This window comes from Schistocerca piceifrons, chromosome 4, assembly GCF_021461385.2.
Source record: "Schistocerca piceifrons isolate TAMUIC-IGC-003096 chromosome 4, iqSchPice1.1, whole genome shotgun sequence".
Taxonomy (NCBI): Eukaryota; Metazoa; Arthropoda; class Insecta; order Orthoptera; family Acrididae; genus Schistocerca; species Schistocerca piceifrons.
In genome coordinates, this window is record NC_060141.1 from 31,147,575 (window position 1) to 31,174,070 (window position 26,496).

The window sequence follows — 26,496 nt, forward strand, 5'->3', positions numbered from 1 at the left end:
AAGTCTAAGCGTGACGTCTCTTACGTCGAAATACTTAAACCGCTCGTTCAGCGACTCGCCTCGAGGACGACTCCGAGGTGAACGGCCGAAAAAGTGGAAGGGGAAGTACTGCTCCCCGGAATGCACGCCTGAAAGGTAGTGGAACGTTAGTGGCTGTCACAGGGCGAGAACGGAAGTGGGTAGTGTGAGCAGGGAGGACGGCTGGAGGCGAGATGGCGGCGCTGGACTCTGGCGCTGGCCGGCTGCTGGAGCTGGAGGCGCGGAGCCGGCGCGGCGGTCAGAAGACGTAGAGGGCGTGCGCCGAGCCGTCGGCGAGGGCCAGCTCCCCGGCGCCGCTGGCGGCCACGCCGGACACCCAGCCGATGCCCGAGCTGCGGCCCCCGAGCGAGCACACCAGCCGCCCGTCCTCGCTGAACACCTGCCGGCACACGGCGCCGCCTCCCTTAGTCTACCGGGCGTTACTGTTCACACTCAGCTCACCACACCCTCTGCGTAAGAGGGTCACGTCAGCCAGGTGGCTCATGCGACCTCTTCTGTGCATACAATTCATTAATATACAGAGTGTGTTACAACTAACAGTGAACACTGACACGGCTGAAAGTAACCTATAATTCAGGGAGACAATTACTGAACTACACTACTGGCCATTACAATTGCTACACCACAAAGATGTGCTACAGACGCAAAATTTAACCGACAGGAAGGAGATGCTGTGATATGCAAATGATTAGCTTTTCAGAGCATTCACACAAGGTTAACGCCCGTGGCGACACCTACAGCGTGCTGACATGACGAAAGTTTCCAACCGATTTCTCATATACAAACAGCAGTTGACCGGCGTTGCCTGGTGAAACGTTGTTGTGTTGCTTCTTGTAAGGAGGAGAAATGCGTACCGTCACGTTTCCAACTCTGATAAAGGTCGGATTGTACCCTATCGCGATTGCGGTTTATCGTATCGCGACATTGCTGCTCGCCTTGGTCGAGATCCAATGACTGTTACCAGAATATGGAATCGGTGGGTTCAGGAGGGTAATCCGGAACGCCGTGCTGGATCCCAACGGCCTCGTATTACTAGCAGTTGAGATGACAGGCATCTTATCCGCATGGTTGTAACGGAATGGCCAGCCGTGTATCGATCCCTGAGTCAACAGATGGTGACGTTTGCAAGACAAAAACCATCTGCACGAACAGTTCGACGACGTTTGCATCAGCATGGACTATCAGCTCGGAGACCGTGGCTGCGGTTACCATTGACGCTGCATCACAGCCAGGAGCGCCTGCGATGGTGTACTCAACGACGAACCTGGGTGCACGAATGGCAAAACGTCATTTTTTCGGATGAATCCAGGTTCTGTTTACAGCATCATGATGGTCGCATCCGTGTTTGGCGATATCGCGGTGAACGCACATTGGAAGCGTGTATTCGTCATCGCCATATTGGCGTATCACCTGGCGTGATGGTATGGGGTGCCATTGGTTACACGTCTCGCTCACCATCTTGTTCGCATAGACGGCACTTTGAACAGTGGACGGTACATTTCACATGTGTTACGACCCGTGGCTCTGCCCTTCATTCGATCCCTGCGAAACCCTACATTTCAGCAGGATAATGCACGACCGTAAGTTGCAGGTCCTGTACAGGCATTTCTGGATACAGAAAATGTTTTACTGCTGGCCCGGCCAGCACATTCTCCAGATCTCTCATCAATTGAAAACTTCTGGTCAATGCTGTCCGAGCAACTGGCTCGTCACAATACGCCAGTCACTACTCTTGATGAACTGTGGTATCGTGTTGAAGCTGCATGGGCAGCTGTACCTGTACACGCCATCCAAGCCCTGTTGAAAATGCTCAGGCGTATCAAGGCCGTTATTACGGCCAGAGGTGGTTGTTCTGAGTACTGATTTCTCAGGATCTATACACCCAAATTGCGTGAATATGTAATCACATGTCAGTTCTAGTACAATATATTTGTCCAATGAATACCCGTTTATCATCTGTATTTCTTTTTGGTGGAGCAATTTTAATGACCAGTAGTGTATATGAAATAAAATTGTAACGTCTCAACTGTTTGCGTTAGTACGTTCAAACTGTACCGCTAGCCGCGAGGCGTGATGGGAATTAGTACGCTTTGGCTTAGGGACGAAGCCCGCTTTCATTTGGACGGGTTCGTCAATAAGCAAAATTGGCGCCTTCGGGGGACTGAGTATCCTCCGCATTTCGTGATCGAGGAGGCCTCATCAGCCTCGGCGGGTGACTGTGTGTTGAGCAGTGTCCAGTCACGGAATAATCGGTGCGATATTCCCTGACGGCACGGTGGCTACCGAACGATAGGTGACGATTTTGGAAGATGATTTCATTCCCATTATCCGAAGTGACCCTAATTTCGACAAGACGTGGTTCATACTCGACCCTCTCCAAGCAGGAGGGTGTTTGATGTCCTGGAGTAGCACTTTAGGGATCGCATTCTGGGTCTGGGGTAATGGCCTCGATTGGCCGCCATATCCTCCGGCTCTGAACACATGCGACTCCTTTTTGTGGAGCTGTATTAAAGACAAGGTGTACGGCAATAACCCGAAAACCACTGCTGATCTGAAAACAGCCATTCGGGAGGACATCGACAGCATCGATGCACCGACACTTCAGCGGGTCATGCGGAATTTCGCTATTCGTCCGCGCGACATCATCGCCAATGACTGCAGACATATCCAACATGTCATAACCTAAATCCGAATATCTGTAGTGACGTTCACCTGTTGAATAAAGTGTGTACACGCCGTAGTTTGTAAGTAATTTACGTTCTTTTTTTCATATAGTTCAATAATTGTCACCCTCTATATTAAGATCTTCTTGTAGAAATGGTAAACAGCCAGTCAGTTGCGAAATGGAAGGGTTATTAAACGTCTTCTTCGTAAGGAAATACTGACAGCGTAAACAAGTTAACAGTAAAAACATGTTAAGATTCACACACACACACACACACACACACACACACACACACACACACACACACACACACACACGACACACACACACACACACACACACACACACACACACACAGATACAATAATATCTCCTTACGAATCCAAAAAAGTTATTTAGACTTGCTGGATTACACACTGTGGTAGAGTTACGTAGAAATATAGTCGAAAGGCGTCAGTCAAAACGTTTCACCCCCATAATAATTAATACATGCACAAGATGGTCGTTGTCATTTGGTACTTCCTCACCAGTGTACAACCAGTGTACCGGCGTCACATACGGAACGCTTGGCCTAAGGAGAGCTTGTGGCGAGGTAGGGCGCTAGCAGTATGCTCAAGGAGGGTGCGCGGTGGTGAACGAAACTATCATGCTAAATCAAGAGTCTGCTCTTTCCAACGTTAAGTTGTCCATGCAAATATCTCAAAGAACATAATAGTTACGATTTTTTAAAAATCGGATGATTCTTTTTGATACACCCTGTATATTTACAACATGACGAAGAAGAAGTACAAATACCATTAGCATTAACAGGCGAGGAAAATGACAAATCCTATAGTCATACGCACTCCTACTTTCCTTAAGAAAATAGGAATCTGAAACTATCTAAGAAATTTCTGTCTTGAGTTGCATCTGTTCGTTTAAAATTAATCCATCACGGTGAGTGAAATATTGAAAAATCTGACACTTCTCGCAGGTCAAGCCTATAGCCTTTGGTTTCTTTATGCAAAAGTTCAAAGTATTCTCGTCTCCGTTGGAGCAGTAGAATTCTATACATTTGCCCCACCTTAACTTAGGAGCTGCTGTTTACATCTTGCTTTAGACGGTGTCCCTGTCTGTCCTATGTAATACGGGCGATCACTATGTGTAATTTTATAAACACCACAGTTTGTGAAACGATCTTTATAAACATTTCAAGATTTCATCCTACGATTCCTGCTCCAGTCATATATATATATATATATATATATATATATATATATATATATATATATATATATATATATATATATTAGTGGCACAAGTCCATTTTTGTTCATTCTGAGACGCAGAGTCCTAAAGTTAAATGAGCGCTGAAAAATCTGCAGTTGAGATACCTGGAATATTCAATTATATATACTTGAATATTTCTGGTATATGAACTGCAGGTTCAAGTATATATACTTGAATATTTGTGGTATCTTAACTGCAGATTTTTCAGCGCTCATTTAACTTTAGGACTCTGTATCTCAGAATGAACCAAAATGGACTTGTACCGCTATTGAAATAAGCCCTTCATATAAGCGTTACAGAATTTACACACCATCCACAGGTCATCTGTATCAAATCTGTATCAAAACAGAGAACACACTGCTCATAAAGTGTATACAACGACAACAGCTTATGCCTCATAAAATATTATTCTCACATACAGTACATGTGTGTTATGCACAGAGAGACGTAATTATATAAAAATATGCTCACAAAACTACGCATTCCTGAACTGCAATGCTTACCCACTCTGAAAATTTTACTACAGTGTAACATGTGTTATCCCCAGTATTAGATTTGTCTAACATTCTAGACACTGAAGTGGCAGGAACATCTCTTAGTACCTAGAAATCCATCCCATTGTGGGATGGTGCATGCAGCAAGCATCATGCTGTCCACATAGCAACGAACGAAAGAACGTAAATAATCGTCATGATCTACAGGGATTACCGGTCTCATCTGCATCTGCGACGAGTAGAGATGTGTACCGGACCGGGATTCGAAGACGGGATCTCCTGCTTACTTGGCAGGTGCGTTGACCAATGCGCCATCCGGGACCCAGCGTCATCACAACTGCGCACGCTGTCTCGGCACGCCTCACTGCCGAACCACAACGCCACCGAGCGCCGCCTGTCCACAGTCTTGGTCCATGTGCTCCACGCTCGCTACTCTGAGATTCCCGCAGGACGTCGGACGTACTTGTGCATGAGTGCTGAATCGGGTGGATCCACGGTCCATCTAGGCGATTCGATTATATGAATGCGTGGTGCCTGTTCTTTCGGACAAGCAGGTGGTGATCCTAGAAAGGCTTCCCGGCGTATGAATACCAGGAAGTTGGCAGGAGTCACGTGACCTGTGGCGGCGAGCTAGCGCCGGCTGTGTCCGGTGATCGTAGCGCCCTCGTTACTGCAGCGCATGTAGCAGTGAGGTTGACCGGGGTCGGCTGTAGGCGTCTGACAGGGCGGCAACCCGCAGGACAAAATTGTGTAGCGTGTGGCCGCCTCACCAGGCACTAGCCTCCTCGTCTGTTGCCGCCATTATTCAGAGTCGACTTAGGGTACAAACATATTTTAAACAGTTAACTTTCAAAACTAACTCACTGCCTACATACAACACATAACAACACCACCACAAAATTAAACAATGTAATGACAATGCATTATTGAGGTTTGGTGAACACTGCAAAGTAAAAATAAATATATGTGGTGTCCATTCTTTTGGACATGTTTGAAAGAACAGACTCTATTTTTTGATCCAGCAGCTAGAGTGCATTAAGACACAAAGAAATTACAGATCTTGGCCGCAAGCAGGCATTGGTTGAAATCAATGGGGAAAGTTAAAAATTGGTGCGGGACCACGATCTGGCGACTGGGTCCAGACATATCAATGGTCAGAGGCTCTGCCTAGTCAACACTAAAAATATTCACAGCTGGTGAAGTTCGATACTACAAGTCTGTAGTTTGATTTGATGAATGCGAGTACGCCGGCCGTTGTGGCAGAGCGGTTCTAGGCGGGTCAGTCCGGAACCGCACTGCTGCTACGGTCGCAGGTTCAAATCCTGCCTCGGGCACGGATGTGTGTGCTGTCCTTAGGTTAGTTAGGTTTAAGTAGTTCTACGTCTAGCGGACTGATGACCTCAGAAGTTAAGTCCCATAGCGCTCAGAGCCATTTGAACCACTTTGAACCAATCCGATTACAATATGCTTTGTAGGATTAGACTACGGTTACACTTCTAATTAACTGGACTACGATTGTGAAACAATTAGATTTTATAACTGGAGTATGATCATATTTTTAAAGCCGAGCAGTCTAAAGCGCTGCAGTCATGGACTGTGTGGCTGGTCCCGGCGGAGGTTCGAGTTCTCTCTCGGGCATGAGTGTGTGTGTGTTTGTCCTTAGAATAATTTAGGTTAAGTAGTGTGTAAGCTTAGGGACTGATGACCTTAGAAGTTAAGTCCCATAAGGTTTCACACACATTTGAACATTTTTTTTTAGTGAGAATGGACTAATTTTGTAAAACGTTTTTCTTTTTATAATCAGAATATGTTTGTACTTTCAACATAGTTAGGCTACATGTCTAAAAAAAATACAGGGACATGTCTTCACCAGCTTTTAAGATGAACGTATTATAAGTATACAGACTGATTCTACACTCATTTTTAATTTTTAGAGGTTTTCTTGTAATTGCATATGGTTCTGTGTTGTAATTAGACACAATGAGTTTAGAAGATTAACTTTTACCAATGTGTTGGTGCTCTAAATTAAGATATTTGGTCAATAGCAGCAATAGACTAGGGACTTTGAGCAGTTCCTGACACCTTCATGTTTATATCCAAAGACAGAGACATGCCATGTTGGATATTGCACATATTATATTGCTGTAGAACGTTTCAGATTTATAAGCACAGCATTTGAGGAATATACAGCTCAATATTTTGTGCAAGTGTATTTCTATATTTCTATATAATTACGTGACATTGTGCGTAATACATGTGTAACGGTTGTATGAGTAATATTTTATGAGGCGCTAGATGCAGTCATTGCAAACACTTTATGTATAGTTTGTTCTCATCTGATAAAGATCATCTGTGGATGATCTGAAATCTACAGAACTCGATACTGAGTAATAAGATAACTATAGAGCTCAGTTCCGTATGATGCAGTTCCTAAGACTCCAAAAAGCAGTCCAACGTCACCAACCCAAAATATTTCCTATACGTATACAGTCGGAGTGGTGTGGTCCCAGCCAGCTCCTCAGCATCGTGGCGTGGCTGGGTCTCTCCACAGACTGCCCCTGTGCTCTGGGCACGCTCGAGGCTAAGTCCCAGACCTTACTTAGTTGCAAACCACAACCTTAATCTATTAGTTCATCAGGCAACCGGATGTCGACGAGGCGTTTTTTTTTACGTAAGTACCGTTTTGAAATTAGGAAAAGACGTGCTAAGATACCTCAATATTTTTATTTTTACATGAAAGCCTGCACCTTAATCTACTTTTCTACATATTTTCCGTCAATATTGAGGCACTTGTCATAACGTTGCATCAGTTTTTGAATACCCTCCTCATAGAACTCTGGCGCCTGACTTGTTAACCACTCCATCACCAATGTTTTGACTTCGTCATCGTCTTGAAGACGCTGACCACCCATGTGTTTCTTCAAGTGCAGGAACAGATGGTAGTCACTGGGCGCGAGATCGGGGCTGTACGGAGGATCATCTAGAGTTTCCCATCGAAAAGATGTGATGAGATCTTTGGTGTAATTCGCGACATGCGGACGGGCATTGTCTTGCAGCAAAACGATGCCCTTGCTCAACTTCCGTGGACTGTTGCTTTGATTCTGGTGTGACGAAGGCCACCCATGTTTCATCGCCCGTAACAATTTGGCTAAAGAAATCATCACCGTCGTTGTGGTACCGCTCAAGGAAAGTCAATGCACTGTCTAAACGTTTGGTTTTGTGCACATCTGTCAACATTTTCGGTACCCAAGATACGCACGATTTTCGGTAATTCAAGTGCTCGGTCACAAAGCCATACAAAACACTACGAGAAACATTAGGAAAGTCATCCCGCAAGGAGGAAATCGTAAAGCGACTATTTTCTCTCACCTTATTGTCCACTTCCTGCACCAAACTTTCATTACCGACCGAAGGACGGCCACTCCATTGTCCAACATGCACATTTGTGCGGCCATCTTTACATGCTCTCACCCACTTTCTTACCATTCCATCACTCATAATGTTTTCTCCGTAAACTGCACAGATCTCACGATGAATATCGATCGCTTTTAGGCCTTTAGCACTAAGAAATCTTATAACAGCCCGTACTTCACAGTCCGCGGGACTCACGATTATCGGAGGCATCTTAAACACTCAGTACACAACGTAAACAAGGAAGAATCAGACTGTAATGGCGTTAGTGCGTAGATTGAGGTACGGGATTTCATGTAAAAATAAAATTATTGAGATATCTTAGCACGTCTTTTTTTAATTTCAAAACGGTACTTTCTTAAAAAACACGCCTCGTACATATTCTTTTCAAGCGCTTTCCACGAATTTGGTGACCTGTTTTAACAACTTGGTACCGCTGTAAGTCATAGTAGGACCTTCGGAGACGGACGCAGTGTCTGCGGCAGCTGACTCCGTCTGTTGTTCTTTGTTTGTGGGACGCCTGTGCTCCGCACATTGTTCCTACACAGCCTGGATCGTCTGGCCATCGTACACTTCCTCGCATTGGGGCAGAGTCAGGCAGACTGCTGGTATTAGTCCTAGGTTGTCCTTAACAAACATCGATAAGGCTTTGGTATTACGCGGAATGCGGAGTTATAATTCCGGAGTATTTTTCCAAGTTTCATCGACGCATTACCGACGTGCGGGATAAACACCGTCGCAACAGGTTTCTCTCCCTGCTCTGCACACTATAGTCTGGGATCCTTCGGTTTTATGGCACGCTGCATCCAGAGGTGCCTGCAAACATTCTTTCGGAAAACTGTATGTAGGTGCTGCAACTACACTGCTAAAGTGTTTGGATCCGACACTTTTTTGTTCGTTATCGTAATTAAAGCGCAGCCTGTTCGAGTGTTTTCCATCTCCTGCACGCGGTCGACCGTGACAGACGTGTCAGTGCTCAACAGATGTGCCAGACAACGGCTCTAGCAACGACAAGTATTGAAGTTTCGTGTAAGTTCAAAAACGGCTCTAAGCACTATGGGACTTAACATCTGAGGTCAGCAGTCCCCTAGACTTAGAACTGCTTAAACCTAACTAACCTAAGAACATCACACACATCCATGCACGAGGCAGGATTCGAACCTGCGTCCGTAGCAGTCGCTTGGTTGCGGACTGAAGCGCCTAGAACCGCTCGACCACAGAAGCAGGCTTCGTGTAAGCATAGATGGAAAGTTGCAGATGAAGTACGTAATCATGCAATTGCGTTACTGAGAAAACAGCTACACAAACGGACCCTATAAACAAATTAAACAAAGAAAAATAAATAGAAAACTTCTCTGGTAACTTTAGCTATATGAAGGATAAGATACGACAAGAATAGGGGAGCGGTAGATCTGCGCTGTACCAAAACTACGGTTCCGTAGTTTTAGTACACTGTATAAGGGAGGTAGTAAATGGAAGATTACCGGTAATATTGGTAGAATTGGTAGGGAAAGAAACAGAAATGAGCAAATGAGAACCGACGACTTTTTTTGTTTGTTAGTTTTGCACATAATTGGAACGTCACATCATTCAGCGTTAGTCCATCATGCATTATATATCTTTACAAAATGTAAATTGCATTTTATATGTAATAAAAATTAGTTGATCCCGTGACCTCTGCGCTTTTATGTAACAAAAGCAATTATTTTTGATGCAGGTACAGTTTACATGCACAGACGTAAAAGATCTATATAGTTATTGTTCTTATTTTATACTCAATAAAACGGTAATCGGAATGAAATGCAAGAGCTCCCTGTTATTACTGATAAATGCGAAAGTTGCTTATGAATAACAGAAACATACTTGAACAAAGTTCGACGAAGTATTGAAGCCCTGTCCGATATATTTTTGTGTTGCAAGTTTTTCTTTCTTTTACCTTTTTGTTGAGTAAATTATATTTTCTAGCGCTATATGATAAATCATCTTGAATACCTAAACAGGACCATCCTCAGAGACTATCAGGGGATATGAAGAAACCAAAATTGGAGGCAACTGTTAGATGACGGACAAGAAATACCTTTCGAAGCTCTGCAAAATTTACAGTGCACACAAGTTGAGAAAGGAAATCCGGTACATCTACTCGTTCTGAAAGCTACCTCTTCAGAAGGGAGAGTGCTTCGAGAAGTACAACACACTGAACAACTACTAGAACATCTGGTGTGTAGGAATTCTAAGTGTGAACGTAATTCGATCAATAGAATAGAATAGTAATTACGTTATAAAATCATCCGGTCCACGGAGGGGGTGAATGAGACATCTGGCTGCTGGATTATGTTGATTGTATGCACATGAAGTATACATCACATTTAAAGTTTGTAAAAGTGGTATTTTCTGCATGCATAAAAACTGTTTCATAAAGAGGAGAAACGTTTTCTGTTCAAAGTGTAAAATAAAAAGATGCGAAGCTGATGAGATGTAAACTGGTTTACGGGGGGGGGGGGGGGGGGTGAAAAAACAACAGCTAGCCGAAAAAATGCTGTCATGTGTAGACAAATGACTGCAAGGACCTACGTGACAACTCTGTTGCGTGGCTTCATACGTCAGGCGGCATACAATGCCTGCCCATTGCGGTAACGAAGCTGTCTGATCCTTTTTGTGTTACTACCTATCTTGAACAGTAATGGTCCTTTGCACTCCGAGATGGAAACTGAAGCTGCATGTGAGATTGTTTCCGCAAGACATCAGGGGTGGGCATAAAATGATAACTGGAACCTTCTATCGCCCACCAGACTCGTCTCCTACTGTAACCGAAAACTTTAGACAAAATCACAGTTCGCTTGTACGTAAGTTCCACAGTTATGCTGTAATCATAAGTGGAGACTTTAATCATCCAATACTGTACTGGGATAATTACAGTTATATTAGTCGTTGGCGTCGTAAGACAGCCCGTGAAACATTACTAAACGCCTTATCTGAAAACTACTTAGGAAGCATGGTTCAAAACCCCAATCTTGATGGATCTAACGGCGACAAATAGACCTGACGTCTTAAACTGCGATCAGATATCATGACGCGGTTGTGGTAACAATGATTACCGAAGTACAAAGGACAACTAAAACATGCAGAAAGGTATACATGTTCAGTAAACTAGATAAAAAATCGGAAGTGTCATATCTCAATGAGCAACTTGAACCTTTCAGCACAGGGCAGGAGCATTTAGAGGAACTCTGGCTCAAGTTTAAAACAATAGTTGACCACGCACTGTATAGATACGTACCCAGTAGAACAGTTCATAATGGGAGGGAACCCCCATGGTATACACTCACTGTAAAGAAACTTCTAAAGAAACAGAGATTACTGTATAATAGGTGTAAAACAAAGCGCAGGGCTACAGATAGAGAGATGCTGAATCAAACGCGTTTGGCTGTCAAGAGGGTAATGCGTGATGCCTTCAATGACTGCAGTAGCAGAATACTGTGAATGATCTTTCACAGGACCGAAAGATATTCTGGTCGTATTTAAAGGCTGTTAGTGGCACCAAAGTTAGAGTCTAGTCCCTAGTGAATGAGACAGGAACTGAAATTGAGGACAGCAAAGCAAAAGCTGAAATGCTTAACTCCGTCTTCAAATGTTCCTTTAGAAACGAAAACCCATGAGAACTCCCCCAATTTAATTCTCATGCCTCTGAAAAGATGAATGAAACAAGTATTAGTGTTGAGAAACATCTGAAATAATTGAAATTGAATAAAGCTCCAGAGCCCGATGGAATCCCTGTCAGATTCTATCCTAGATCCATTGAACAAAAAACCCTGACCAGTTCTTAGAAAAATGTGAAAGTCACACCCGTCTACAGGAAGGATAGTAGAAGTGATCCACAAAACTGCCGTACAATTACCTTGACACAGATTTGTTGTAGAATCTTACAGCATACTCTGAGCTCAAATATAATGAGGTATCTTGAAGGGAATGACCTCCTACATGCCAACCAGTATGGATTCGAAAAACGTTATTCGTGTGAAGCCCGACTTGAACTTTTTTCGCACGACGTACTGAAACGTTTGGATCAACGCAGTCAAGTAGATGCAGTATTTATTAATTTCCGAGAATCAATTGACTCAGTACCACACCTACTTTTAGTGTCAAAACGTCGGTCGTACGGAGTATCAAGACAAATCTGTGATTGGATTGAGGACTTTTTGGTAGCATTCAGATGGTTCAGATGGCTCTCAGCACTATGGGACTTATCATCTGATGTCATCAGTCCCCTAGAACTTAGAACATCTTAAACCTAACTTACTTAATGACATAACACACATCCACGTCCAAGGCAGGATTCGAAACTGCAACCGTAGCAGCAGCGCGGTTCCGGACTGAAGCGCCTAGAACCGCTCGTCCACAGCGGCCGGCCCTTTTGGTAGGGAGGACGCAACATGTTATCTTGGATAGAGAGTCATCGTCAGATGTAGAAGTAACTTCGGATGTGGCCCCGGGGAGTGTATTGGGACCCTTGCTGTTCATATTGTATACAGACAACGTTAATAGTAAAATTAGGGTTCTTGCAGGTGATGCAGTTATGTATAATGAAGTACTATCTGAGAGAAGCTCGATAAATATTCAGCCAGATCTTGAAAAGATTTCAACGTGGTGCAGAGATCGGCAACTTGCTCTAAATGTTCAGAAATGTAAAATCGTGCACTTCACAAAACGAAAAAATTTTGTTTTCTATGTCTATAATATCAATGAGTAACTGCTGGAATCGGCCAACGAACACAAATACCTAGGTGTAACACTTTGTAGGAATATGAAGTGGAATGATCACATATGATCAGTTGTGGGTAAAGCGGGTGGTAGACTTCGGGTTGTTGGTAGAATACTGGGGAAGTGCGGTCAGTCTGTAGAGTAGATTGTTTACGAATCACTCGTGTGGCTGGTTCTAGAATACTGCCCAAGAGTGTGGGACCCGTACCAGATAGGATGTCCGCCCCCGGTAGCTGAGTGGTCAGCGCGACAGAATGTCAATCCTAAGCGCCCGGGTTCGATTCCCGGCTGGGTCGGAGATTTCCTCCGCTCAGGAACTGGGTGTTGTGTTGTCCTAATCGTCATTATTTCATCCCTATCGACGCGCAAGTTGCCGAAGTGGTGTCAAATCGAGAGACTTGCACCCGGCGATCGGTCTACCCGACGGGAGGCCCTAGTCACAGGACATTTTTACCAGAGAGGATACAGACGTTCACAGAGAAGAGCAACACGAATGGTCACAGGCTTGTTTAATCTATGGGAGAGTGTCAAAGAGAGACTGAAGGAAGCTCTTGATGACAGACATAAACTGTCCCGAGAAAGTCTATTAACAAAGTTTCAAGAACAGGCTTTAAATGATTACTCTACGGATATACTACAAACCCCTGAGTATCGGTAACTGAGGGATCGTGAGAATAATAGAATAATTGCTGCACCGACTGAGGCATTCAAACAATCATTCTTCCCGCACTCCATACGTGTATGGAACAGCAAGAAATCCTAACTGGTGCAATGAGACGTACCATCTGCCATGCACCTCACGGCGGTTTGCAGAGTGCAGATGTAGATGAAGATACACTCCCTTGGGATGCACCCAAAGTTACGTTTATGTCTGACGATTAAGTATGAAAGACATGTTGTGTTGTGTTTGCTAGGAACTCTTGAATGCAATCACACTGCCGATCCAACAACCGGTACACTCGTATTTTACGCTTGTGCGACAGTGCGGAATCGTATCGGACGCCTTCCGGAAGTTTAGGAGCAATCACGTTAACTTAGGTTTCCTTAAAACGGCGAAGACGAAAGCTGGTGTGGTTCATTCGAGAAGAACACAGCAGGCTTCCTTCTCAGTCCCTTTACAAGCGAGATTGTGTCCCCTATCTAATGATATCGTCGTCGACAGAACGGAGAAACCCTAATATCTTTTCCTGTTTTTATCATTTTCTGCAAGGTTGTTACAGCATCATTCTGTCGCTCTTTGCATGTGCTACACATTGGTCGTTCACGATCCTGCACTGATATTGCCATAGATCTCTTAGTTGGCTCTTTGTAACTGGCCGGCCGTAGTTCTCATAGATAGATAGGCAGCGCAGGCGCCGCCGTGTGGCAACCCGTGGCGGCAGAGCCGGCCACCGACCGACCGCCGGCTCACCCACCTGCACGCGCTGGTTGCCGCTGTCGCCCACGATGATCCTGCCGCTACGGTCGATGGCCACGCACTCGGGGCAGTTGAACGGGCCGTTCTCACCGGACAGCTCCAGTATCTTCTCACCCTCCGTGTTGTACACCTGCAAAAGAACAAAGCACTCAGCTGTGGTACGTTTCGTGTTTGAAACAGGAGCTGGAGGGAAACCAATACTAAGATTTAGAAAAAAAAAGATTGGAGTGTTCTCTAAAAACTTTTTAATAGTGTTTGTGCATCTTTTAGTAAGAAATGGCTTGTCAGTTTTCTTATACTGAATTCAAAAATAAAAAGGCAAAAAAAGGAAGAAGAAGGAAAGAGACGAAGGACTACACCGTCAAAAGTAACGCCAGACTGTTCGTAACAGTGATGTTAAACTGCCTAGCATTTTGTATGGGTAAGTAAGTGAATATTTCGCAGGAAGATATTTAAAGTTTGCAATAAGAAAGACAGACTTTATTTTATGAAAAGAAATAAAACTAGCTATGAAAGTCACCATAACTTCAGAACAGAAATACACTAAAACTGATGATAAAACATGTAAAGAGTGTTTAATCTACAAAAACTAATATTAAGAATTAAGGTGCGAAGTGGAATGATGTATGCTATGTTGTTGACCATAAAAAAAATGGTTCAAATGGCTCTGAGCACTATGGGACTGAACTTCTAAGGTCATCAGTCCCCTAGAACTTAGAACTACTTAAACCTAACTAACCTAAGGACAACACACATATCCATTCCCGAGGCAGGATTGGAACCTGCGACCGTAGCAGTCGCGCGGTTCCAGACTGTAGCGCCTAGAACCACTCGGTCACCCCGGCCGGCGACCACAAAAAGTTTTTAAACAGCAGCTATGAGCAGTGAGTGACTTTTTGCATGTTTAATGTTCGCAAAAGCTTAGTTTGAAGCACGTTTAAACCAAAATGTAACGGCTGTCTTACCTAACTGTCTAAAGCAGAAAGTAGACCTGCGCACCGCAATTACTTGAAATGAAGGGCTTATTTTAATAGTGGTACAAGTCCATTTTTGTTCATTTTGAGATGCAGAGTCCTAAAGCTAAATGAGCGCTGAAAAATCTGCAGTTGAGATACCAGAAATATTCAAGCATATGGCTTCTTGCTAGAGATGAACCTTTCTTTCCGTTTGTTTGGATCATTAATTTCAGAAGCATTATATGCAGAAAAGTGGAGGTAATGGACTTGTACCACTATTGAAATAAGCCCTTCAAATAGTAATACAAAAGTGGACTTTGAATAATCAACCACTAAAGAATACCTGTTGAACAATACAATTACCATAAATAATTATACCCGTAATAAGGTAATTAATATGTAATCTTTCTATGTCTCGTGATACGACCCCCAGATAGGGCGATTGAATGGCTACTCCAGGTTCTTCCAACCCTTGTCGTAGCCATTCAAGGGGGCGATGTAACAAATTAATTCCTGTCCTTTAATTAAGTGCTGTTCAGAGATGTGTGTGAATATGCTTGCGCTCGATGTGTTAGAATCGATGGATTAATTTCGTTCTTCTTTTATATGTAACATCGGTCTCATAAATTGACAACGGCCGGAAGAGCGGTGTGCCGACCACATGCACCTGCATATCTGCATCCGGTGACGCCTGTGGTCTGAGGATGACACGGCGGCCGGTAAGTACCGTTGGGCCTTCCGAGGCCTCTCTCGACGGAGTTTAGTTTATATTAAACAAAGGAAATTAGTTAAGAGTCCCACTTACTTTCCACATCTTCTTCTGTCTAGATGCATGTAAGATCACCTGTTTTGTAGCTTTATATTAATTATGAGTAATAATCTTCCTTTTGAGGTAAAATGAGTTACTATTTAGTGAATATGTACCGTAAGTATGACTAATTGTCTGCAAAGTTTACTTATGTTTCGGCAACCTAATTCTGCTGGAAAGCAGAAGTTCTGCGATGTGACGATCACGCGCCATCAGGGTGGTACCACATGCGCATCTGCACCCTTCCTCTTAGAACCTCCGGTCTAAATTGTGATTCGAAGTCCGATTGCTTCTGCTGAGCACTGCGACCTATTTCATTGCATTGTGCTACACTTCAACAAGGTCAGTTATCACCGAACTTATGACTCTACTACAGCGATATCTGCGCCTCGGGGCGATTTCCATCATAAGGGGATAAATAATAGTAATATGCGCATAATCAGCTACCCTGAGAGTTTTTCCAAACCGTATCTTATCTGAGAACTAAATAAAATCATTTTCACTCCCGCTCCAGCCTTTGTGATTTTCCCACCTCAGAACAATTAGTATTCTGAGCCCCAATGCAATCTAGCATTCCATCTTTATTCTGGCTACACATTTTTATGTGAAATGCAACAAACTATTTGCATCTCTTCTAACTGATGTACACCTACGAAATCCATGAACACTGGGCCTCAACAATACAGGGTGAATCACCTAAATTTTGCGCCGCAAATATTGTGGAGATGGAAAGTGCTGTTGATGTGCGTTTTTCGCAGAATGGATTGGTAGTCAGGGGTCGTATTGTTAGCCAATCAACAGAAAAATGGTTCAAATGGCTCTGAGCTCTATGGGACTCAACGGCTGTGGTCATAAGTCCCCTAGAACTTAGAACTACTTAAACCTAACTAACCTAAGGACATCACACACATCCATGCCCGAGACAGGATTCGAACCTGCGGCCGTAGTGGTCGTGCGGTTCCAGACTGTTACGCCTTTAACCGCTCGGCCACTCCGGCCGGCCCAATCAACAGACTGTAATAATATGTAGAAAGTGTATTCTTTGTGCAAAGATACTTTTTAAATGGTACAATACCTACTGACATTAACAAAATAAAAGTAGGATAAATCAGAATGTCAGCGGTGTTTGTTGCATGATTCTAGTGCGAGCCGTTTACGAAATATCGTATTCTGAAAAGTTGCCACACCGACACTTGTACAATATCTGTGACAGCACACATTAAAGAACAACGCAAGTGCACACACTAGTTATGTGGATTCTGACCGGTAAGGAGACTACTGAACATCACAGGTTTTGTTCAAAACGAGCACCGGCAGCGGCAAAACACGCTTCCAGTCTGGTATGGAACGACTGCAGCACACTTGCTAGCATTTCAGCGGAGACGTTCGAACAGACTGCAGTAATACGTCGTTGTATATCATCGAGTGCAATTATGTCCTTGTAGAGATCGGCTTTCAGCTTTCTCCGCCCTCCGGAAAAAAGGTCTACAGCCTTAAAATCCTGGGAACCTACCATCCAAGGTATAGGTCCTCTGCGTCCATCCAACGATTTGGAAACCATTCGTGAAGACATGCTGTAATACTTCGTGCGCTATGGGTTGGACATCCATCATGTTGGCACTACAGGTTCCTCCTAGTCTACAGAGGAATGTCTTCTAGTATACGTGGAAGATGGTCTGCTAGGAGGTTGTGATACTTGCGCGTTCAGTGTTCCGTCTATGAAAAACGGGCCTATGAGCTGATGGTTGAGTATCCCACATCACACTTTTACATTGCATGGACGATGATGTTCCACCTGGTGAGGCCAACGGAGGTTGTCAACACACTATATTTCGGCGGTTTGCGTGGCCATGATTGGTAAATGTAGCTTCATAACTAAACAAGATACGAAATTCATCTGGAGTATCCGATCTTAATACCCACGTACAGAAGTTAATCGTTTCCATGGAGCTCTTGGTGAATAGCGATGTGGTAAGTATGGAACCTATGTCGATGGAGAAGGCATAGAGAGCTAATGTGCGAACCAACTGGAACAACAGCAAGAACATTAATTTCCCCCTCTTCCACCCTCACTTGTTTCGTTCTGTTACCTTGTGTACACGTTAAAACACCACTTTCACGTAGCTTGTTGAAGAGGTCCACAAATAATTGCCGAGTTGGTTGACGTCTGTTGGGATATCTTGCTACATACAGACTGCGTTTTTCCTACACTCTCTACACACCATGAGCATGTCGGCTTTTCTACATTGGTAAATCCACTCACGAGCTACTACTTGGTCTGCCACACACTAACTGACTAGCAAGTCACAGTGCACTCGAGGCAAACACAACCACACTGTAAGCAAACATAGCAACATCGTACTTAGCAACTACACATGTTAAATGACAGAAACAAATGTCGGTATGGAAATTATGCACAATACGATATCTCCTAAACGATACGATATCTCCTAAACGACTCGGACTAGACTCCTGCCACAAAGATCACTGTCATTCTAAAACTACTTTCAGTTTGTTGATTTCAATAGGCACTGTTCCATTTATAAAACTGTATATTTGTGCAATAAACACACTTTCTACTCGTTATTACAGTCTGTTGGTTGGCCAACAATAGGAGACTCTCACTACAGGCCCATTCTCTGAAAACTGCACATGAATAGCACCTTTCATTTTCATAACATTTGCGGTGCAAGTTTTAGGTGATTCACCCTGTATATTGAGCTTTTACCAGATTCGTCTGTCGTTTATTTATCGGTGTTATTTTGGTAGCACATTCGTTCTCACAATTCATACGCTGGTGGGTAACGTCCCATTAACTATCCTGTCGGTAAGATCATGTAAGTTGTAGTCTTGAAAGAACTGCGACAGACACCCGGACAAAAGGGAACTGACATGCGTTGATACTACGAGATAGTGCTTTGATAGTGGGTAGGCACTAGAAATCTAGATTTGCCAAATAAAACCTGTAGAAAAGGACGACTGAATGCTGTGCTCTATGATTTGTAAATCAGGTAAGTTTGATACGTGTGGAGGGCGCGTATGGAATTAGAGAAAGAAGAACCAAAAACGTAAGTACATACGGTATGTCGTTTGTTGGAGCGTGGACCGTCGTTATTTCCTCTCGCAGTGTACTGATGTGCTTTATTTTGTTTGAGACGAATAAGGAAATAAATCAAATTGACGTACGAAACGAGAGGGAAGAGCGAATAGGTTTGTATAGGAGGACGAGCAAATGCATGCAGTTTGGTGCACATCTTTAAACGGGCGCAAATGGCTGGGACAGAGCAGTCAAGGCATCAAAGTACTTCCCAGATCTGCAGGTTCGCTGGATATTAACCCAGGTTTTTTTCCTTTTTTGCTATCCTTTCGGCCTACCATGGATCATGAAGATTTTTATCTCTTCCCTGGTTGTGTTTTCCTCTTTTGCGAGTAGATTTTCATTTTCGCTGACTGTGCTTTTTTTTCTGTTTTGACCATTTGCAGGCAGGACCTGGAACTGGCGTAGTAAGCGAAATAAGGATTTTAGTAATTTTGACTTTTTCTCTGAAAGCTTCTCTATCCTGAATGCCATCAAATGAAATTTCAGCTTCCTGTAAATCCTTTTTAACTTGGCTTGCCCATTTTGAATACGAGTTGTTTTTGAAATTGATGAATGTATGCCTTGAGTAAGTCTTTGCGGGTTCATTCTTTCCAAATGACCAAAAACCATCATTCTCCGCTTCCTCACGCTGGCAACAATGTCTTCTGATGTTCGTATAACTCATAGTTGTGTCTTCGGCGGAGTTCTCCGTTTTCTTTGATAGGGCCAAGGATTTTCCTCAAAATTTTCCAGTCTTTTATTTTAAGTTTTCGCAGTGGTCCTTTCTTCGTCATGTTTAAACATTCTGATGCGTACAAAGCTGACGATATAACTACGGTTTTATAATGACAAAGTTTTATGTTTAAAGACAGCCTTTTGCTTTTGTATAAGTCTTTGCACAGATGAAAAGCACCTTATAGTTTAGAACACCTACTTTCTACAGCTGCATTTTCTGAACCGTCAGGTGTAATTATTTCTCCAAGATATTTAAATTTCTTCGACTGCTTGATTGTCTCTTGTTGTATTTCATTATGAGGAGGAGCGTGTTTGATGTTGAATTCAGTTTTGTTAAATGCTATTTTTAGGCCACGCTTAGCAGCAATTGATTGTAGGCTGGACACTTAAACCTTAGCTTCGTCAATATTATTTGCAATGAGTGCCATATCAGCAGCAAAAGCCAAACAGGGCGGTTGTTTTCCACTCTCTGACTATCTTTTCCAGGACACAGTTGAAAAGCAATGGAGAGATCAGGTCACCTTGTCTCATCCCTGTACAGATTTCAAGTGGTTCTGAAAGTTCGCCTCTGAACTTGACATTTGACGCTGTGTTATTTAAAGTGGCGCTTATCAGATTGATTGTTTTCCCATCTAGAGCAAATTCGGCAAGGGTTTTCTTTATTGTTTCTCGATCAGTTGAGTCATACGCTTTTTTAAAGTCGACGAAGGCCACAACAAACGTTTTTGATCTTTGATTAACCCAGATAGATATCTGTAGGCTCATTCAATCTTTGTGTGCGAGTTGTTGCGCTGTCTTCTTTCGCGGATGGAAACGCACCTGCAACCGTGACTACGGGCAGTTACAGGGTTCTGCCGTTCTCTTCCAGATTGCCCGGTTGGTTTGCGTACAGTAAACGGCGGCTACCTGAGACACTGGCAGGCGGTCGCGCTGCCTTTAAGGTCTGGACACATATCTCCGGACCGTGTCCGTGCCGAGACACGTCCGAGTATCGGCCGTCACCCGGACAACGAAATACATCATTAAAACAAATGTAGCCTAGGGGGCCCCACTTGACCGCGCCGTGCACGGGGAACGTCAACGGGCCGGGCGGGATTCGCCGTGTTTAATTTGTCACGTGACGGACACGGCCTGACGGTAGAATTGTCTTGTGAGCTGTGCAAGACTGTTCTGTGTACAAAACACGGATGTGAAACGACTAATAGAAGAAGTTCGTAAATTTCCTGTTCTTTACGATCAGGGAAGTGAAAACTACAGGAATATCGAGTACAAAGACAGAGTTTGGAAGACAATTGCAACAGATCTACAAGCCAAAGGTAAGATAAAAACTATACAAGTTTTAATACCCGAAAGATATTTATTTACTTTTTATTTTACAAACAGATGTTTGGTTTATGTCATCGTTACATAGCCAAGGCGACATGTTCTTGCCATTCCACAGTCTCTTGTGGAGAATTCAGGAATTTTTTGACTTGTTCTCGTACAGCAAATGCAGCATCTGTTGATCTCCCACTAATTCGAGGTAGGTTTCGAAGATTTGATGATCTTCCGGATCCCTCAGCAGTTTCCTTGTGATCCATCCTCTGTTCGGGCACCCTATAACCTTCCATTTTTCGAATAAAGTTGTAGAGTACACACGCAGCCGTCACAATCATTGTAAGGTTATTAGGATCTCCCTGAAGGATTCTTCTAAATAATCGAAATTTCTGTTGCAATATACCGAATGCATTTCCGGATATTCTTCTTGCCGGACTCAAACGATAATTAAATATAGCCTTATCATTTGTTAAGTTCCTTTCAGGATATGGTCGCATCAAGTATGTTTTGAGAGGAAAAGCTTCATCGCCTACAATTACCATTGGAAGTTCAACATCAGTTCTGGGCAAAGTTTTACTCTTTGGGACGCTAAGCATATTGTTTTCCAATGACTTTCCAAGGTTTGAATTTACTAGAATGCCTCCATCAGAGTTTTTTCCGTACGCTCCCACGTCTATTGCAATAAAATTATAACATGGGTCAACCAGAGCAGGAAGCACAATGAAATATGTTTTTTTGTAATTCCAATAGAGACTTCCTGAGTTGTTCGGAGCCTGTATTGTTGCGTGCTTTCCATCTAAAGATGAGATGAGAAAATAATGTTCGAAACTCTCCCTGTACTGGTCTTGTTTGCCAGGCACTGTGGTCCATAAATCTCTTCTTCTTGTTTGCCTTCGTTCTTTTTCCTCTTCGTCTAAAGCAAGTGCTATAAGTCCTAATTCACTATTACGAAAATTAGTGAACATGTTTTACAGCTTTCACAAACAGAAACACACATCACCGCGTCCGAGTCACTACAAGGAACAACAAAGACACGGTCGTGCCCCGGTCATGTGTGGCCCCTGCAGGAACGGACCGGAGCTCGGCCGTCACTCGTCCGACGCTCGGCCCTGGCACGGCCCGGACGTGTGTGTCCCGACCTTTACTCAGACATCAGTGGGCTGTGGCGGGCAGCCGCTACGCACCTTGACCCTGTTGTTGCCGCTGTCTGCGACGGCGACCCTGTCCCGCGACGCCGCCACGCCAGTCGGCTGGTCGAACTCCGTCTGCAGCACGCCGGGCTGGTCCTCCAGCGGCCTGACGCCCAACACGCGCACCACCGTCCCGTCTGGCCGCAGCACCTGCACAACACACACGGCGGACCTGGCAGCTGGAGTCACACTAAAGAGAACACCAAGGGTCTGAGGCGAACCATACCGCTGAAATACATATAGGGTTAAATTTTCAGTGTGGTTTGCTTTATTTTATACTGTATATTCTGAACTTTAGTGAGATGTTGTATAATCTTAGGCGATGTAGTGTCCCTTTTGCAATATTCACCATTATCGAGGTGAAACATAAATAAAAATGACTGTATGTGACTCAAAATGAATTGCAAACATCGATTTATCTGCGAAAGGTAAAAACACTAAGTAATAACACTAACTGTAAAAATATACAATATTGATCGATAGATGCAGAAAAGACATTATTTTTATTGTATGAGATTATAATGTGTAAGTAATTAAAAGAAATATTATCTTTGAAAGAGTATAAAATACAATGCAATGCTCATTCTTCTGTCTAGTCTGTTTTGTTCTGTTCGTTCTGGTGTTGGCTGGAATAAGGTACGCAAGCTATTGTGCTACGCTAGCATTTGTTTCTGTCGTAACGTAATTGCAAATATTTAATGGTGTAAACTGTGTCCTAGTAAGAATATATTAGTACAAAGTGATCTCCATGTGTTATTTCAAGAACCTATGCCACATTTATCTTATAAAAAGAATATTTAATGAAAATTATTTAGCATGTTTCCAGGATCTCTGACTGTTACCAATTGGCCGCCATTACGCGGTACATTCAAAAATGTTTTTTCACAGCACAATGTCTGATAGCCGGAGCGGAAGAAATTATGTAAAAATATTCAGTGAGATTAATTGAAGGAACCCAGTGAAATAATTTTATTAAAACTTGTCTATTTTCTGTGATAGTGAACTGGAGCTAAGTAATACTACGCTATTGCATTTACAGTAATTTGTAGGGAGTCTGGCGCTCGATAAAAACAGATATAGTACGTAATTGGCAACCTACGAAATTCATTATTTTGCTTACTATATATCTTTTGTATTTTTTTGAAAGCTAAACGTAAAAACTAACTTCACTAAAAATCAGTAACATATCACGATAAATCAAAGGACAAACAAATTTACTAGGAGAGTGTTTCCTCTAAATAAATAGTTACAGTTTTTTTAAAGAGATATAATAGCGATAATTCAACATAACTGTTACTTGAGGTGGGGATGGTGCGTGGTGGAAGAGACGAACTTAGCTACGTTTCATTAAAGCTAATAATCTTGATTTTTTCTGTGCAAAGTTGAACTATTTCGATTTTAGTGTGACGCTACGGTATACCTACATAGCTTTGACTTGCCTGTGTCGAGTTTCTACGGAAGTAGTAAGGAAACAATTGGAAACTGAATATAACCGGCGTGCGTTTTTCAGTACAGTGTTCGGTTCTCTGATCCATTTCTCATGTGTTACATCACAACAGTTTATCACTGATGTTGCAATGATGACTATTCAACTCTGTATCGTGGTCAAAATGAGGCTGCCGATCCTTATTAAGCCTCTTTTATAAGTGTGACAGAGCTGGGAATTGATCCAGGTGTGTCGATAAATGTTTCCTGGCCGATCAGTGATCAAATATCTCGCATAATTTGCCTCACGCGTAACACCAGGCCGGGTCCGAGTGGATTGCGGCAGCGACCGCGCACAAGACTCACTCCGACGCTACGGCAACTCCGAGGATGAGTTTCAACGTTAGGATGTCCTGTATAGTGAGCGTCGTAATAACAGTCGGCAATTATCAATAACCCTACTGAAACAAAAATTTGAAATTAAAAAAAGTGATCATATACTCTTGAAGAATGTTCGGAAGTTTTGGCTTGACATCGTTTGTGAGATTTTCTCCATTCAGCTAACACAACTGATAACTTCACGAGGCACGTCAGCTGACTTTTTGGGGCTCCATAAACGCCAACACAAGTCATGACATCACACGATACGCTACAGGATACTTTGAGAGGTTCCTCTGCGTGAATAGTCCCTGACACTAACCACCGTCCATAAAAACCTTCTTTAAGCTTTTATAAAAGCTTTTAAAAAAAGACATTTTAATATACAACTCTCTAAATTTGAACTGCGTTGCAACTGTTTTCGAAAGTATACAGTTTTTAATTATGTATGACACACGCCAACAATTTTAAAATCGTTAGCTTATTATTTAGCCCTGTGGAAGTTGGCGACCTTGGAATATGGGACGACATCATTTACTCTAGATCACAACTGTCATAGACGATTACATATTGCCGGAAATAGCGCCACAACAACAACAAAAAAAGCAGCTTTGTGGTGTTCATGCATTAACCAAAATATTATGAGCACCACCTACTGCAAGACTGAATTTCGCCTTGTGAGGTTCCGGGTACGTAACGTCGAAAGGAATGTATATTCAGGGAGCAGAGACGAATGGGGAATCATTCTGCCGACGATACAGACCACAGTAGGGAAATCCACTCACATAAACAACTTTGGAGAAGGGCAGATGGTTATGGCCCGGCGCCGGCGAATGGGCGAAACTGGTTTGCTGTTCGTGCGCTACTGTCGCGAGCGTCTACGGAAAGTGGTTCAAGGATGGTTAAGCCAGAAGTAGGACACAAGATTTTAAATGTCACGCCTCATCAGAGAATGTGGAGGTCGGAGACTTTTGTGCTGTGGAAAGCAGGTTAGGCCACCATCTGTGGCAGCTCTGAGGACAGAGGTGTTTCAGGGCACATTGTTCGGTGCACGTTCTTCAACATCGAACTCTGCAGCAGAAGAGCCCTAAGTGCTCCCACGTTGATCCAAAGACGTCGTCATCTTCCATCAGGTCGATGGTTATGTCTGGATACATCATCAGTGAATGCTGCTCTAAACGAGCGCCACGCCACAGACATCGGCTGGTTGGGGAAGTACGAGGGCTATCCAGAAAGTAAGTTACGATCGGTCGCGAAATGGAAACGACTATGAAAATCCGATAAAGCTTTGCAAAGATGTGTTGGGCAGTGTCTCTAGTACGACTCTAGGTAGAATTATGTCGCTCTTTTCATTCCTGAGCTCTTAGTGAGCGCGTAAAGATGCTATAGAAAATAGTGTCTCCCGCCAAGTACGAGGGCCTGGTGAGAATTTTCCCCTGAAGCTATGCGACCAACATTACATAACTGTCGTGCGGTTTCTTCTTCAAGACAATTCTCAGCCACATTCTGCAGGGGCAATGAAGATGTTCCTGCATCGTTTCAATTGGAAATGTTTGGTTACCCACAATACAGCCCGTAATTGTCTCCCATTGAGTTTCATCTCTGCTCAAACGAACCCCTGGCTATGAAGACAACATTTTGGCACAGACAACGAGCTTTAGGCCAGCGTAGAGAATTGGCGGAAAGCACTGGCGGCTGCCTTCTATGATGAGGGTATTGGAAAGTTGGTACAACGCTACGACGAATGTCTGAGTCAGAATGGCGACTACGTAGAGAAGTAGCTGAAAGGTGTAGCTAACTGTTACAAATGAAACATTTCTGATTTTCACTGTGATTTTCATTTCGCGATCAATCGTAACTTACTTTCTGGACAGCCCTCGTATTACGGTGCATGTATGCTGCAACCTCGCTGCTTGCTGCTCGCCAGCATATTCCAGCGATGAAGAAACAAGCCCACCGAGCCATACCTGCTCATTTAACCCACAATCATCGCTGCCTACCCTACTGTGCTCCCTGCTACCCTTGACAAGCCGATGACATCGAGCCGGGTGGTGTTTTGCGTTCTAGCCATCACCGTATGTTCTGAAATTTTAGCCATGTTTGACTGCTTCAAGTTCAGCCCAGCAGTGCCGTGTATGACTCTCTAGGCACTCCTGGCAAGCAGCGAGGCTACAGGATAAACGTAACCAAGGCTCCCGACGAGCGAAGTGCCATCAGCGAGCAGGCAGGTACTAGCGGCGAGGCTGCAGGATAAACCTAGCCGCAGGATACGTTTATACCAGCAGCCAATCACAGCTCAAGTTTCAGAACGTATGAGGATGGTCGCGGCTTGAAACACAAAACAACTCGATATTGTCGCCTGGCGTAGGTCATAGCTAGTAGCAAGGCGAGCAGGAATGGTGCTGGTTAAATGGGCAGTAAGACTTGGTGAGCTTGTCTCACCGATAAATGTCAGTGGGCGCATTTCATTATCGCTGGGCCATGCCGGCTAGCAGCGAACTGTGAGGTGGCAGCGTTAAGTGCACCCTTAGGCTATGGTGGACATTGACCTGGGC

At 43.6% G+C, this 26,496-nt stretch overlaps 1 protein-coding gene across 1 annotated transcript in view; it reads right to left on the reverse strand.

The window, feature by feature from the left end:
* Positions 1 to 277: 277 nt before the first annotated feature.
* Positions 278 to 26,496, reverse strand: part of LOC124795568 (RING finger protein nhl-1-like) — a 118,245-nt gene continuing 92,026 nt past the window's right edge. Inside the window, exons 10-12 of the mRNA XM_047259640.1 lie at positions 22,133 to 22,288; positions 14,052 to 14,183; positions 278 to 448 (exon numbers count right to left, since the gene is read on the reverse strand). Coding sequence (XP_047115596.1) covers positions 278 to 448; positions 14,052 to 14,183; positions 22,133 to 22,288 — 459 coding nt within the window. The remainder of the gene's footprint in view (positions 449 to 14,051; positions 14,184 to 22,132; positions 22,289 to 26,496) is intronic.